Source organism: Ochotona princeps, chromosome 13 (assembly GCF_030435755.1).
Source record: "Ochotona princeps isolate mOchPri1 chromosome 13, mOchPri1.hap1, whole genome shotgun sequence".
Taxonomy (NCBI): domain Eukaryota; kingdom Metazoa; phylum Chordata; class Mammalia; order Lagomorpha; family Ochotonidae; genus Ochotona; species Ochotona princeps.
In genome coordinates this window covers 17563891-17577969 of record NC_080844.1, presented here as the reverse complement: position 1 = coordinate 17577969, position 14079 = coordinate 17563891, and the positions used below count along the sequence as shown (strand labels likewise).

Genomic DNA, 14079 nt, shown 5'->3' with positions numbered 1-14079 from the left:
TACAGATACTGTAAAATCACTGCATTTTTGCCATTTTGTAAACTTCTTCTACAAGCCTATCTCTCATCAAGAGTTGTTATAAGGCATTGATCAATGCAATGTGCAGAGGCAGACCATGAAAGTAACTTCTGTTTTTTAATGGATCATTTTTATGCAGCCATCTTGCATATTAAGGTTTGCAAGGGTCAGCCTTCAGGCTGATAATAATTTGTTGGCAGTGACCGAGATCAGAGTTTGTTGAGAAGGTAAATGACTTCTTGGGCAGTTGTAAAGGAATTTGAAGAAAACAAATTATACAAATGCCTTGAACTTCTCTACTCTGCAAATGATACTCTTGTCTTCACAAGGGAGAGTCTAATCTGAATACAGTGATAGCCCTGGTTGCACTGATTCTGCCACCTGGACAGCGTCAGATGCAACTCCAGTGCTGAACTGTGCTGTGTATGCTGTTTTGTGAATCAGTGTTAGCTGGTCTGTAGTAAAAGATCAAGTCTCTACTGGAATATTTTTATTCTCCAATAAAGCAGTGGAGATTTCTTCTAAGAGCTAGAGTAAGTTAGGGAAACTACTTCAGCAACTGCTAAGCCATCAGCTTTCTAAAAACAGTATTGTCAACTGCATGGAATAAATTCTGAGCACCCCGGACCTCTAGGCAGACAGTAGACACATAACTGTAATTACAGGGTGGTGTTTTAGTTCCAATAATATAATATTCCACAAGAACTTCACAAAATCCAATGATTACTTTTTTGGTTATAGGGATAGCAGGAAAGATTTTAGAGCCATGACTGGCTGCCAGGTTTTTAAGGATGAATAAAAATCTGCAGGTGGGGAGGAGGATGGGTACCACACGTATTTAGATGACCCACTATCTAGCATTGTTGATGAATAGGCCCCAACTAGGAAGCAGAAGAAGATCCAAGTCCCTTGAGTGCCAGGAGCCAGAGTTGGAAGGGTTTTCCGTATCTCACTAATAATTGGGACCCTACCCTATAGCCAACTGTCCACATGGTAATAAAGAACAAAAGGTAAAGGGCAGGCAAAGGCGGGTTGGCGAGAGAGAAAATCAACATTGTAGGGTTAGATAGAGCTTAAAGGGTTTGGATAAATCATCTCATTTAGAAATCTTTTTATTACTCCTCCATAGAAGAGTTCTAGACTTAAACCTGACTGGTCCTTGGATCATGGGTCAACATAACAAATTCATACAGTTAAAATGTAAAAGGTTCTACCTCCAGCTCCTGTCAGCTGTCTCAGAAAGCACTGTGCTGGGTGAGATGCCTACAGAACAACTTATGGAAATGTTCACATGCGTTCGTGTTTTGCAGCTGGACCTTCAGTGGGTCCAAGTTTTGAGTGAAGGCTGGGCCACACCCCTGAAAGGCTTCATGCGGGAGAAGGAGTACTTGCAGGCGATCCATTTTGGCACCCTCTTAGATGGTATGTTTGTTTTTCTTTGTTGTTTTTATTGTTGCTTAGTTGTTTTGTTTCATACCCTTACTTAGTCATAAAAAACTTATTTCTGAAAAGTTTCACCAAAACAGGAAATGTTCATTTTTGGCTTGTCAATCTTATTGTGACAAAATTTTTATCACTTATGGGGTGCTCAATTCTATTATGCCTAAGCTTCCATTTTGGGATTTTTTTTTTTTTTGATTGTCGTTCTCAAAGAGCTACTGATTGTTTAAAACTAAGAAACTGAAAATGAAGGTTTCTCTTGCACATGAAGGCAAGAGGTTAATCCTCTTTCCCCTCCACCTGCTGTTTGCTGTTCTTGGTGTTCAGAGGGACCATGCTGGGACAGCCCGTGCATGCACAGCACACTTTGCTGACTCCCTTGGTACCCCCGCATCCTCCAGGTTGGTCTTAACAAGCATTATTAAGGTAGCTGCTTTCCTTGGTGGACACTGAAGTGTCCAGGTTCACGCCCATACATAGAATACGTTACGGTGATTCCATCTGCTACACTCTGACAAGGGAGAGTTAGGAAGTTCTGCAGGCATAGGCAAAGTGACTTTTAGAAACGAAGTTGGTCAAGGTCAGAAGTATGTGTTATTTGGAAGAATTCCTGAACCTTTAATGATCATTTTGTGTTAGGGTTTATCAGATACAATTTGTTTACTTACTTGAAGATTTTGGGGAATGGCCGCCAAAGGGAGGAAGAGATGGTGGTGGAGTTACACTGAACTTGCAATACTGAGCAGGGCTCCAGGTCTTTGAAGAAGAAAAATCAAATATGTTATTTTTTTGGAAAGACGTTCATGTTCCTGTTCTCAACTTGGGCTGTTGCTTAAAGAGTGTGGCATAAAGCTAGGGTCAGAACTCAAACGGTGATTAAAATAGGCCCCTTTCCCGGTTCCTCTACTGTAACTGTTAATGTCCCATAGCCAATACCTTTATTTCTCAGATTAAGTAGTACTCCAAAAGGACATAGTATTTCTACATTGCCTAAACAATAATAAGCATGCCAATAGAATCCGCAAGGCCAGGATGTACACACACGCAAGGCTGGTGTTAATCTGGATGCCTTGCCTTGGGCACATGCTGAACACAGACTCACTGGCGTAACAAGAGCTTCACTCAGCATCCACACCAGAGCTGTGGCCAAAAAACAAGTGAAACGTCTTGAAAGAAGCGGATTTCATTGTATACACTGCTGTTGACCCTCCACAAGTCCTTGTTCCATGAAGGAAAATACCAGGGTGGCAGTTGTAGTCACAGAGGTCAGTGTTAGCAGGAACCGGGGGCATCCACGTGAGATCAAGAACTTCAGTGAGGCCGAACAAAAACCACCCTGAGTTAAGCAAGACTGGTGTTTGTTTTGAGGAGGGGAGAGGGCATTTCCTTTGTTTAAGAATTTAGAACTTTTGATAGATGCATAAAAGGTTTTGTGATCCAAAAAGTTAGATGCCTGGTCCTACCCAGCCCACCACCCTGGGGATATAAATGAGATCACCTTCGCATTAACGCTTGAATCCCACTGGTTTCAAGCTCTGTCCGTTCATATGGAAATCCTAGTCCTTTCTTTAACCTATATGCACATATCTGGGAATCACTATGTACTGTTTGCTGTGCCCCTGAGTCAGACACACAGATACATGCCACCTGCTGCCTGGGTCTGTGTGGCTGTCTGTGTCCACAATGCTGCAGATCCTGCCCATAAGCTTCGCCACAAAGGTTCTTGGTTCTTGGTACTCACAGGGTTGTGGCAGTCCATAGATTCTTCCCTTTCTCTGTACTGGCCTTTCATGATCTCTAAACATTTTGAGATTCCAGAATGTTCTAAGGCAGTTTACTTCTACACTGTCTCCCAAAGCCAGTTTGTGAGCCATCATGTATCTGTTGGTGATGGACTCTCATATTTGGAAAAGGTATCATCTCGATGAAGTCAGAGGAGGCTGCAAGTGTTTTTTATAAGTAATTATTTAAAATTATTATCTGAACAGTGCTTTGGAGTTGTATTAAACGATGATCCACACAAATCCTCATTTCACCAACTATTTTTCTTTTTTGCTAATTTCTCCACTTTTTAAAAGTAGTATATTAGATAGGCCCCAAATACTTACATGTTGTATGTATGAACTGTTATAACAGAAATTTCATTCCTTGACACTGTTGCCTTAAGATTATTTTGCAGAGTTCCAAACTTGTTTCTTAACTGTGTTTGTATTTCTCTAGGCATCATCCTTCATGGTATGTACTTTAACTTCACAAATGGTTAAATTATTGTAATTGGATACATTATTTAATTTGAAATGGTTAAGAATATGTGTTTAAAGAAATCTGAATTAACCAGCTGGAATTTCTATCAGTTCATGATCCAACCAGTTATAATATAATAAAAATCCATTCTTGTGTTGAGTGTAATATAAATAACAGGAAAAGTTCTGGATCAAATGCAGCCACTGTTTATTATGTTGTATTTAACTGACAAAAGTAAAGTTTTCTAAATAACTGTGCATTTTATTCCTGAGTGTCTAAAATTTTGTGATCTTGCCTGTTGGCTCTTGTTTCATTTCATAAATCTGGAATTTTTAAATTGCATTTATGCAACATTTTTGATTGATGAAGGCCAAATTCATTTTTAATGCAATTGAAAGTGGATGTGCCTGGTTGGATTGTGTATAATCATACTTTGCAATGTGTGATTGTGCATGAACTTAATTTCAAGTTATCATGATTCAAGTTATCACACTGAGCATACGTACACACTTGCTGTGACTATAGCTTCTTCATCGTCCTGGAATGAAAAGGTAAAGTTCTGTAGATATCTGTCACTGGGATTTTAACAACATTGTTTCTCTTCTTTAAAAGAGGGAAAAGAAGCACCTCACTAAGCAATAAAGAGTAATTCAGTTCTTGCTGAGAGCCCCAAGTATCCAACCAATAAGCACATTTACTAAGGCTAAAACAAAAAACCTTGAAAATTATAACAAAAGAAAAAAGTATTCAGTGAAAGAGGGAGATATCTTTTGGACTTAGCATGGTTAAAAGATAAATAGCAACATAGTTGTCTTGCCAAGAGAGTCTCCACAGTCAAATCATGCAGGCGGCCCCTGCCCGAGCTCAAGCACGTGCAGGAAAAGACTAACGTTCCCAGCCATGTGCAAAGCCATGGAAGATGTTTTAGCACAGTTTGATTTGTTCATGTGTTAAGGCAGGTGACAAAGATAGGGAAGCCACTGAAAATGGACTACCCCCGTGTGCAATTGCAGCCCGTGTCCTGCAGAATCAGTTAGCATTAGTATGCTGTGGAACTCCCTTCTGCAACATCCCGCAGCTGCCCAGCTCTCCTGTCCTGACAACCTGCTGGGGAATGCTGTTTAATCATTGTGGAATTGCGCACAAGGCCAAGAGGGTACACTGGGCAGGAACCCAGTGTTGTGAAGGAATGAGCTGCAACAGCCAAGCCAAGTATCTCTTGGATTTCCACGTGGATTACTTACGTGGTGGAAAAGAAGGCCGCAGGCAGGTCATAAGTGGGGCCAGGTTTCTTCCCACACAGCTGGTTTCACCATTTGCTCTTTCTTTCTTTCTTTCTTTCTTTCTTTCTTTCTTTCTTTCTTTCTTTCTTTCTTTCTTTCTTTCTTTCTTTCTTTCTTTCTCTTTCTTTCTTTCTTTCTTTCTTTCTTTCTTTCTTTTTTCTTTTCTTTCTCTTTCTTTCTTTCTTTCTTTCTTTCTTTCTTTCTTTCTTTCTTTCTTTCTTTCTTTCTTTCTTTCTTTCTTTCTTTCTTTCTTTCTTTCTTTCTTTCTTTCTTTCTTTCTTTCTTTCTTTCTTTCTTTCTTTCTTTCTTTCTTTCTTTCTTTCTTTCTTTCTTTCTTTTTGAGTCAGTCACTCTTTACTAAATATTGTAGTCTTCCTCTGAGCTATGCGACGGGTAATCAGTGCACTCTGAGCTCAGCGTTCTCTGCAAACGGCTTGGCTGCTCTAAGTGCCTGTGATCACTGACACAGTCTTTGAGTGAGCAGCACTGCTCTCTGCGCAGTAGTTCACCTGTGGCTTGCCAAAGGTCCCAAAGCACGAGACAGGAATTCATGACGGATTGCATTTCGTTACTGGATCTGCTGTCTCCATCCTGTGAGATTCCTTACGTCCTAGTGACTTTGGAAGAGTGTTTAACAAGTGAAAAATTACATGCCTGGAAAATTTATTTTTACAGCTACTGGAGAGAGTCTTCCGCATGCCTTAAAAGAGTAGAATTTAAATCAAAGCCGTTGTCAATGTGGGATTTGAATGTCCTTGAATCCATTAATAACTGTGTTTGCTTTGTCTGGAGTCAAATGTTTGCTTTATACATCTTTCTCTCATTCTCTGAATACGTTGTAATCCCTACAAAATTTTCCCCTATGTTTTGTGTTACCATGCTTCATCGTGGGTCTTTATTTTCTCACCTGCAAATACAACTGAGGGACTGACATATTTGTTACAATATCAGGAAAACATTACAAAGGGAAGTTTGCTGATTTCTTTTCTTTCTTTCTTTACATTATCTGGCATCAAGAAATGGTGTCTTAGGCGAGGGTATTTAGCTTAGTGGTTGATTCCCACAGCTCATATAGGAGTGTCACGCTTCAAAGCCTGGCTCTAGCTTTGCAAAGGAGACCACCAAAACAAAGCCTGGAGGCAGTGGGAGATGATTCAAGGAACCAGGTCCCTGTTGCTTGCATTAGAGACCTGGATGGTATCCCTGCAACCTGGCTCTGGCCCTAGTCCACATTGCTGCAGCATTTGGGGAGTAAAGCAGCAGATCGGAGCTCTCTGTCTCTCTGCCTCTCAAATAATTTTTAAAAAGCAAGAGATTTTCCCTTGTTTAGGGAGCCAAGTATTTACCTTTTAAATATTGAACAGTGGGGTACTCCTTGGAGCGCCTTTATCCATATTGGTGTGCTCGAATTTGAGTCCTGGCCTCATACCCAGTTGAATCCAGCTTCCTGCTAGTATGCACCCTGGGAGGCAGCAGGCAATGGCTCCACTAGTTGGATGTCTACCACTAGATGCAGAGACCTGAACTGAGTTTCTCGCTCATGACTCCAGCCAGGGCCTGGGTTGTGTAGGCATTTAGGAAAGAAACCAGCAGCAGGGGCAGTGAGGCTCCCCTTATGTACCTTTCTCTTCTAAAACAAAAGCTGTTCTCTGGCAGAATTCCCGCTTGTCCCAGGTGTATTTCATCCCAGTTCTTTTTCATTCAGACAGCTCGAAATAGGTCCACCCATATTTATGGAAGGTGATTTGTTTTATACAGTCCACTGATATTAATGCCATATAAAAACATGACCACAGACTCATCTACAATAATGTTTAATATCGAGGTACTGTGGCATGGCCAAGTTGATACATAAAATTACCGTCACAGTTTTATGTCTGTTTTAAAAAGTGTTCTCCAGTGTCTTCCTTTGCCGTCAAGGTTTCATTTGATATTTCTTGTTGCTGGAAATGACTTCTCTGAACACTACATTCTATCCCTTCTCTCAAACTCATTGTGCTTTATATTGATGAGTCAGAACATTTGGTTGACTTAAATACTTTTTCAATACAGGCGAGAGGGGCTTGTACAGGAACTTTTAAAAATGACCTTGTCATTTTTTATACTTTAAATGCTGTAAAATTTATTTATTTATTTATTTATTTATTTATTTATCTCCTATCTGTTGGTTCACCCCATAAATGCCTACAACCTCAGATTAGGCCAGGCTGAAGCCATAAGCCCAGAACTCTAGGTCTCTCAAACAGGTGGAAAGGACACAAGCTGTCACTGATGCTTTGCAAGAGCTGCATCAGTGAGAAGCTGGAATTGGCAGTGGAACTGGGACTTGAATTCAGACACTCTAATGTTGGATGCAGGAATCCCAAGCAGCATCTTAAACTTAAAATAAAACATAAGACTTACTCAACATTGTTATATGGTTCATTTTTTTTTATAAGAGAGACTGGAGATATTTGGGGATGGCTTATTTATTTATTTATTGGAAAGTCAGATATACAGAGAAGAGGAGAAACAGAGAGGAAGATCTTCTGTCCACCGATTCACTCCCCAAGTGGCCGCAATGGCTGGAACTGATGCAATCCGAAGCCAGCAGCCCAGAGCCTCCTTCAGGTCTCCCTCGTGGTTGCAGGGTCCCAAGGCTTTGGGCTGTCCTCAACTGCTTTCCCAGGCCACAGGCAGGGAACTAGAAGGGAAGCGAAATAGCTGGGAAATGAACTAGTACCCACATGGGATCCTGGTGCCTGCAAGGCAAGGATTTAAGCTGCTAGGCTACCATGCCAGGACCTTTTTAAAGGCTTTCAATTTCCTAGTACATGGAGGTCAGGATCAGTCTTTATAAAGAGAATTCAGTGGTGGTTGGAGTGGTACATCCATCCCATCGGCCCCTTTGTCATCTAATGAGGCCACCTCTGTGATTAGAAATTCAGTCTACTTTCACATATATTTCATCTCCTACTTTGGGAAATCCCTCGAGGACCCTCATCAGTGCTAGAGAACTGGTTGCAGCTGACACAACCACATTGACTTTGTGTTTTCCTGTCTTTGAAGGAAAGGCCACACAGGAGAGGCTGGGCATCCAAGTCATGCTTAAAGGATGGCACAACTTGGACCTGGTATTTACACACAGCATGGTTCTCTTCCACAGATGGAGTGATCAACATGAGCATTCCCATCGTGCTGCCCGTCTCCACAGACGACAAGGCGCGGCTGGAAGGGTGCAGCGAGTTTGTGCTGACCTATGGTGGACGGCGGGTGGCCATCTTACAAGACCCTGAGTTCTTTGAGCATAGGAAGGAGGAGCGCTGCTCCCGTATGTGGGGCACAACGTGTGAAAAACACCCCCATATCAAAGTAAGTTGCTAAGTCTTTGTGTTCTGTGTTCTTGTGTTCTGTTTCAACTGAGGAGGAAATCATTCTTTTAAGTTATTTCACAGAGGACTAAGAACGACCGAGGCTAGATGACAGATTGCATTTTGCAGATATGTTTTACAAATTTGCCCTAACAGAGCTTTTTACAAAGAAATGTCTGTCTATTTAAGGAAATGTCTCACTGACCTCATTAAGTCCCAAGTTTCTGTACTAGCTAACATCCCCAGCTAAACAGAATGAGATTTATTCTGGTATCATGAGCAATGGACACAAGCTGGAGCTGGAGATACACAAACCATCACTGCTTTAGTTTGCACCCTTATCTGTTTTGAATAAGTACCAGGAAAATAAATATCCTCACCCAGAATGAACACTCAGAGTTTTTGCTCTCTGGCCGGGGCAGAGGTTAATGACATTTTTCAGTACACAGAAATCAGGACAGATAGCACATTTTCATCAGGACATGTTTTCTTCTTCTTCTTCTTCTCCTTTTTTATTTTAAAGTGTTTTCCTCTTCATATTTATTTGAAAGGTAGAAGGAGAGAAAGGGGGAGAGAGAGAGAGAGGGAAAGAAACAGAGTACATGCTTCCAGCTGCTTCCATCTGCTTCCATCTGCTGGGTCACTGCTGAGATGCTCACATTGTTGAGGACTGTGATGGGTCAAAACCAGGAGATAGAAATTCAAGTCTGCCACTGGAGTGGCAGGGACCTAATGATTGGAACTATGGCTGCTGGGTGCCAGAGTCTGCACCGGCAGGCAGCTGGAGCTAGGAGCCAGAGCCAGGCGCTGGACTCAGGTGCTGCAGTGTGGAACCCAGCCCTGGTAACTACTGGTGAAACACCTTCCCAATCAGTGGATACTTCCTTTCCGAAAGTGATACTACTTTGTCAGCATGGGAGGCCACAGAGGAGAGGCGGTGGATGCAGTGAGCGAGAGGAAGCTGCTTTGCAGGAATCCTGGATCTGAGTCCTGGCTTCAGGAAGACAGCCGTGTGCATTTGCCCGCTGCGAAACTGCCCTCGCTGTCCTGAAAACGAGGGCGGTAACTCTGCGGAGCCCCAGGGTCCTTACAGTTCCAGATTCTTTTACTCCAACAGATATCACAGAAATGAACGTAGACTCTTCCATCGGATCACATTACTTCTTCTCCGCTGCCTTCTCCAAACCCTCATGGTTACCTTTCCTAGGAAAAGCCATTCACATGTGAGCGGTTCTTTTTCTGGTTTCTTCCCCTCTCTCCCTTTCTGTATCCTTGCTACCATCTCACCCTCAGCTGCTGCTCTCACACATGCACATCGCCTGCCCTCCCCAGGCTGTTTCTTTCCAGTCTTCTTCTCCGATGCCTTCTTCAAGCCAGGCACCACAGCTGTGTCCTCAGCCTGGTGTTTGAGCTCATCCTCTCCTCCAGCTCACACTGCTATCGCCTAGGACTCCACGCACAATTCTTCTTTCACTACTTCACTAGACTCCCTAAGATGTTCCTCATTTTTCTTGGTGCATTCAGTTCTGCAATTCCCAAACTGTGGCCCCTCTTCTGTCTCTGGATGGAGGTGGGGCCTCGTAGGCCAAGCCCTGGATAATCAGACCTGATTATCCACTGGACTTCCCTTCCCAGACAGTTCTGGGGATGGCTGAGCCAGCTGGAGGAGACATGTATGGTTTCAGCATTGATCTTCAGATATGCTTTTAGGCTGGATGGGGAACAAAATGGGTTCAATGCTGCCCTCGCCGTTAGATAGAGCAATGCAGTATTAGGTGGACCTCTAGCGTTCAAAGTGAGTTACTGCATCCCCACAGATTTGGTGATTGTAATTCAGAACTGTCATCTAACTCTCAAGCAATGAGGAGTGTATAGGTATGGGAGTTTGAAAATATTTTTAACAGTATTACTGAGCACAGACTTCAGAAAAGAGGCCATAAACACACACACACACACGCACACGCACACACACACACACACACACACACACCTGACCCCAGCACCCTAGTTGCAAATTGCATAGCATCTCAGTTACTTTCAGATACCACCAGATGGGGCTAAATGGCTCTCTGTGGGTCAGTGTTCTAACCCCCTGTGGAATGCAGGTCGTCCATTATGAGCCCCGCTTGAGGAACCTAATGGAGAATAGGAACTGGAGCGTTGCCACCATCATCGTTGTCAGTATTTTAGTAGATATTTTAAATCAAGGGGTTCTTGCTCTGGCTTCCCTCTTCTCTGACAACACTGAGGTGGCAAAGCTGCTCTGACAATGAAAGAGGGTCATGGTGTGTGATAAGGGGAAGGGTTATTAACCAATTCCACACCTTACTAGGATTAACACTTCCTTAATTGAGGATTAACATTTGTTGCAAAGATTCAGGATATATAGCTGTATAATTGATTATACTTCAATACCAGATGGAAGTTAACTTTATAGGCAAAACAGAAGCTGTCCCTTTTTTGTCTATGTTTTGACATTCTTCACACCAGGCCTACGCCTACCACTTACGAAGTTTAGGGAAGGAATACTAGTAAAGACCCGCACATTACACCCTGTGTATGTAATTTTTAGATATATTTTAAAATTTGAGACACAGAGCAGCTCCTATCTCCTGGTTCACTCCCCAGATGTCCACAATGACTGAGGCTGGACCAGCTTTCTGAAGTATAGTTCACCAAACTCTCAGAACCCCCTGACTCTGCAGAAAATTTCCAAGCCCAACACTGTGTTCATGAAACTAAGTCATTTTATGTCCTTCATTGCATTGATTGATTGATTGATTTGTACTGCTGGTCCAGAACCAATGGCAAGTAAACTGATTGCTATGTTAGACTTGAGACAGTGACAAGCAATCACGCAGTCATTGCTTTTCATCATTACTCTTCATTGCCATGCAATTGCAGGAAAGACATGACTATTAACCTTAATCTTTGTGTTTTAATAAAATCCATGTCTTTTTAAATACGATTATAAAAAGGAGAAATGTGCATTAAAGTACTTCTGCCGCATGTATCCGTGCCCAACAGTTGTGTCAAGGGAAAGTGCTGTATGATTAGCTGAGCTGAGCAAAGCCGCTTTATTCCCCCACCCCCACCCCTGGCCACAGAATACCATTTTTACTTTTACAAATTATGTGGTTATTTAGAGTTGGGTATTTGGAAGACGTTTGCCAAAATGAATAAAGAGAACCTATCATTTCAAGAAAAACAACTGAGAATAGTAGTTGTTAATGATAAACTTTGAGGTTTAAAGCAAAGACATTCTGGAAAATTTTTGCTAGTATCCGTGAACTTGACTGGCCCTTTCCCAGTATCCAGAAAACCTTCAGACAAGCCTACAGTGGTGTTTAAAAATATGTTTTTTTAAATTAACTTTTATTTAAGTGCCTTTCCCCTTTTCAACTTCCTGTGTCTAATTGGATTTTCTTCATACACTCGAGTTTAAACAATACACTATTCAGATTAAATGCACAGGATCTTAGAATCTAGAGAGTGAAGAGATTTAAAAACATGTGTATCAATGCCATTGTTCCTATTTTTTGAGGGGGTGGGAGTATTTTAAATGTTACTTACGTTAATCATAGGCTTACCAATGTTAATTTTAAATGAGTTAATAAAGTTTCTCAGTTTGAATTTTTAATATAAAACAATAAATAGCCCTGACATAAACAACAGCTCATGTAGAGGTTTTCAATAATTTTTAAGCGCACAAAGCGGAGAAGAAACCAGAGTTCAAGAAATGCTGTGCCAGTAACTCAAGGTTGGTTCAGGGCAGGAGCACCTTTTTCATGCAAAATAGGAACCACTGCTAATCACTGACAACTTCCACAATGTTCTTTCTAGATGGTGATGGAAAGTGGGGATTGGCTGGTTGGTGGGGACCTTCAGGTTCTCGAGAGGATACGGTGGAATGATGGGCTGGACCAGTACCGTCTGACGCCTTTGGAGCTCAAACAGAAGTGTAAAGAGATGAATGCTGGTATGTAGGCTGGCTCTGGTTAATCTGTTAATACTCCTAACCACCCTGTGATGAAAGAGGACATCAGGAATCAGCATTTTTACAGCTTCAAAAACTGTAAACATCTTTTTACTCATCCATCCGATACAGAAACTATTTCAGTTGTACCATATCCACATGCTAATTACAAATACACACTCAGAAAGGTACCTACAGTGTATTTAGGGAAAAAGCAAGCTGAAGAACAGTATGCTGTAGCACTGTTGCATTGTGGAAAACAACGTAAAATTTAACAACAGGTTTTTAAATTCTAACCAACTTCTGTGTAGACAGTGCCAAAGTTTCAGGCATCACAACTACCAAAATACAACTAACATCTTGGAAGCTGGATGAGGGCAAGATTTTGACTCTGTATATTTTCAAAAAGAAGAGGAAAAAATGTACTGAGAGGATTATCTGCAGGTTTTTTTTTTTTTTTAAGGTAATCTGCTTTGGGCTTTCTGTATTTCCCTAGGTTTTTTTTTTTTAAATAATGGATATATATCAAATACATTTCATTTAAAAAAAAAAGCTCTAAGGTTCTCATGAGTCCATCCTTAAGTGGAATAGTTTTAAAGACCTCTTTGAAATATAGGTAAAATGCTTGTGATATGTGCAGATTGTTTCCCCTTGCACAAACCCCAGAAAACATCCCATCAGAATGACCATCTCCCTGGGGACAGTACACAGGGGCAGCGTCCAGGAGGATTGAACAGTGACAGCCCTGCTGGAGCCTGGTTTGCAGGAAAGGCCTTACCACCAGCTGTTTGCATTCCTAAGTAAGGTTCTCACGCCTGTCTTTGCATCTTCCCCCTTCTGAGCAACCTAATATTGGTTATTGCTGTTGGACTAATCAAAAACAGATTTAATGAAAATACAGAACAACTACCCTAACGCCACCTTCTTATCTAGCATTTTTTTCACCTCAGCTTTTCTTCTTGCCTTTCCCAGATGCCGTGTTTGCATTCCAGTTGCGCAATCCTGTCCACAATGGCCATGCTCTGCTAATGCAGGACACGCGCCGCCGGCTCCTGGAGAGAGGCTACAAGCACCCTGTGCTGCTGCTGCACCCTCTGGGCGGCTGGACCAAGGATGATGATGTGCCGCTGGACTGGCGGATGAAGCAGCATACTGCTGTGCTTGAGGAAGGGGTCCTGGATCCCAAGTCAACCATTGTTGCCATCTTTCCATCTCCAATGTTGTATGCTGGTCCCACAGAGGTAAGAGATCCCCTGATGGGCTGTGGGATGTAGGAGGGCAGGTTCAAACTTTACTGGGAATGATGAGTCTCTGGGTTTCTTTCTTCTGGGATCTTCTAGATGGCTCTCCTTTATCTCCTTTACTACTGTTAGCATTTAACATTTATAAAACTGGTGGAAACATCAGACCAAACCTCCTGTATACTGCTCCTAAGAGTACTGTATTTGGTGTCAAGGAGGTAGATAATGAAGTTTGACTGAGCCATAAACTAATGCTCCATTTCAGTTGTTCCAGTTACTCTGACCCTGCCCTGTGAACTATTTGAGAGGATGCCTTGAAAAGATGAGTGGCTCCTTTTCATCCTAACATAGTGATCTTATCAAATAGCAGTTCCCTGAAACCCCCTGAACCACCAGTGTGATAGATTTGAATGAGTCTAGTGGAAGTAATGAATTGAAAGGGTCTTAACACTTTCGAACGCCACACATGGAGTTGAATGAATTTTCCAGCAGATTACAACCCCAGACCCTTAACTCTCTCCTCCATC

General features: G+C 42.0%; 1 protein-coding gene across 2 annotated transcripts in view; it reads left to right on the top strand.

Annotated features, from left to right (window-relative positions):
- Window positions 1-14079, top strand: part of PAPSS2 (3'-phosphoadenosine 5'-phosphosulfate synthase 2) — a 72000-nt gene that overhangs the window by 56419 nt on the left and 1502 nt on the right. The window contains exons 7-11 of one of the 2 annotated variants that reach the window (XM_058671954.1): window positions 1329-1440; window positions 3679-3693; window positions 8131-8336; window positions 12179-12314; window positions 13284-13552. In XM_058671954.1, coding sequence (XP_058527937.1) covers window positions 1329-1440; window positions 3679-3693; window positions 8131-8336; window positions 12179-12314; window positions 13284-13552 — 738 coding nt within the window. The remainder of the gene's footprint in view (window positions 1-1328; window positions 1441-3678; window positions 3694-8130; window positions 8337-12178; window positions 12315-13283; window positions 13553-14079) is intronic. The other variant, XM_058671955.1, reaches the window with a different exon arrangement.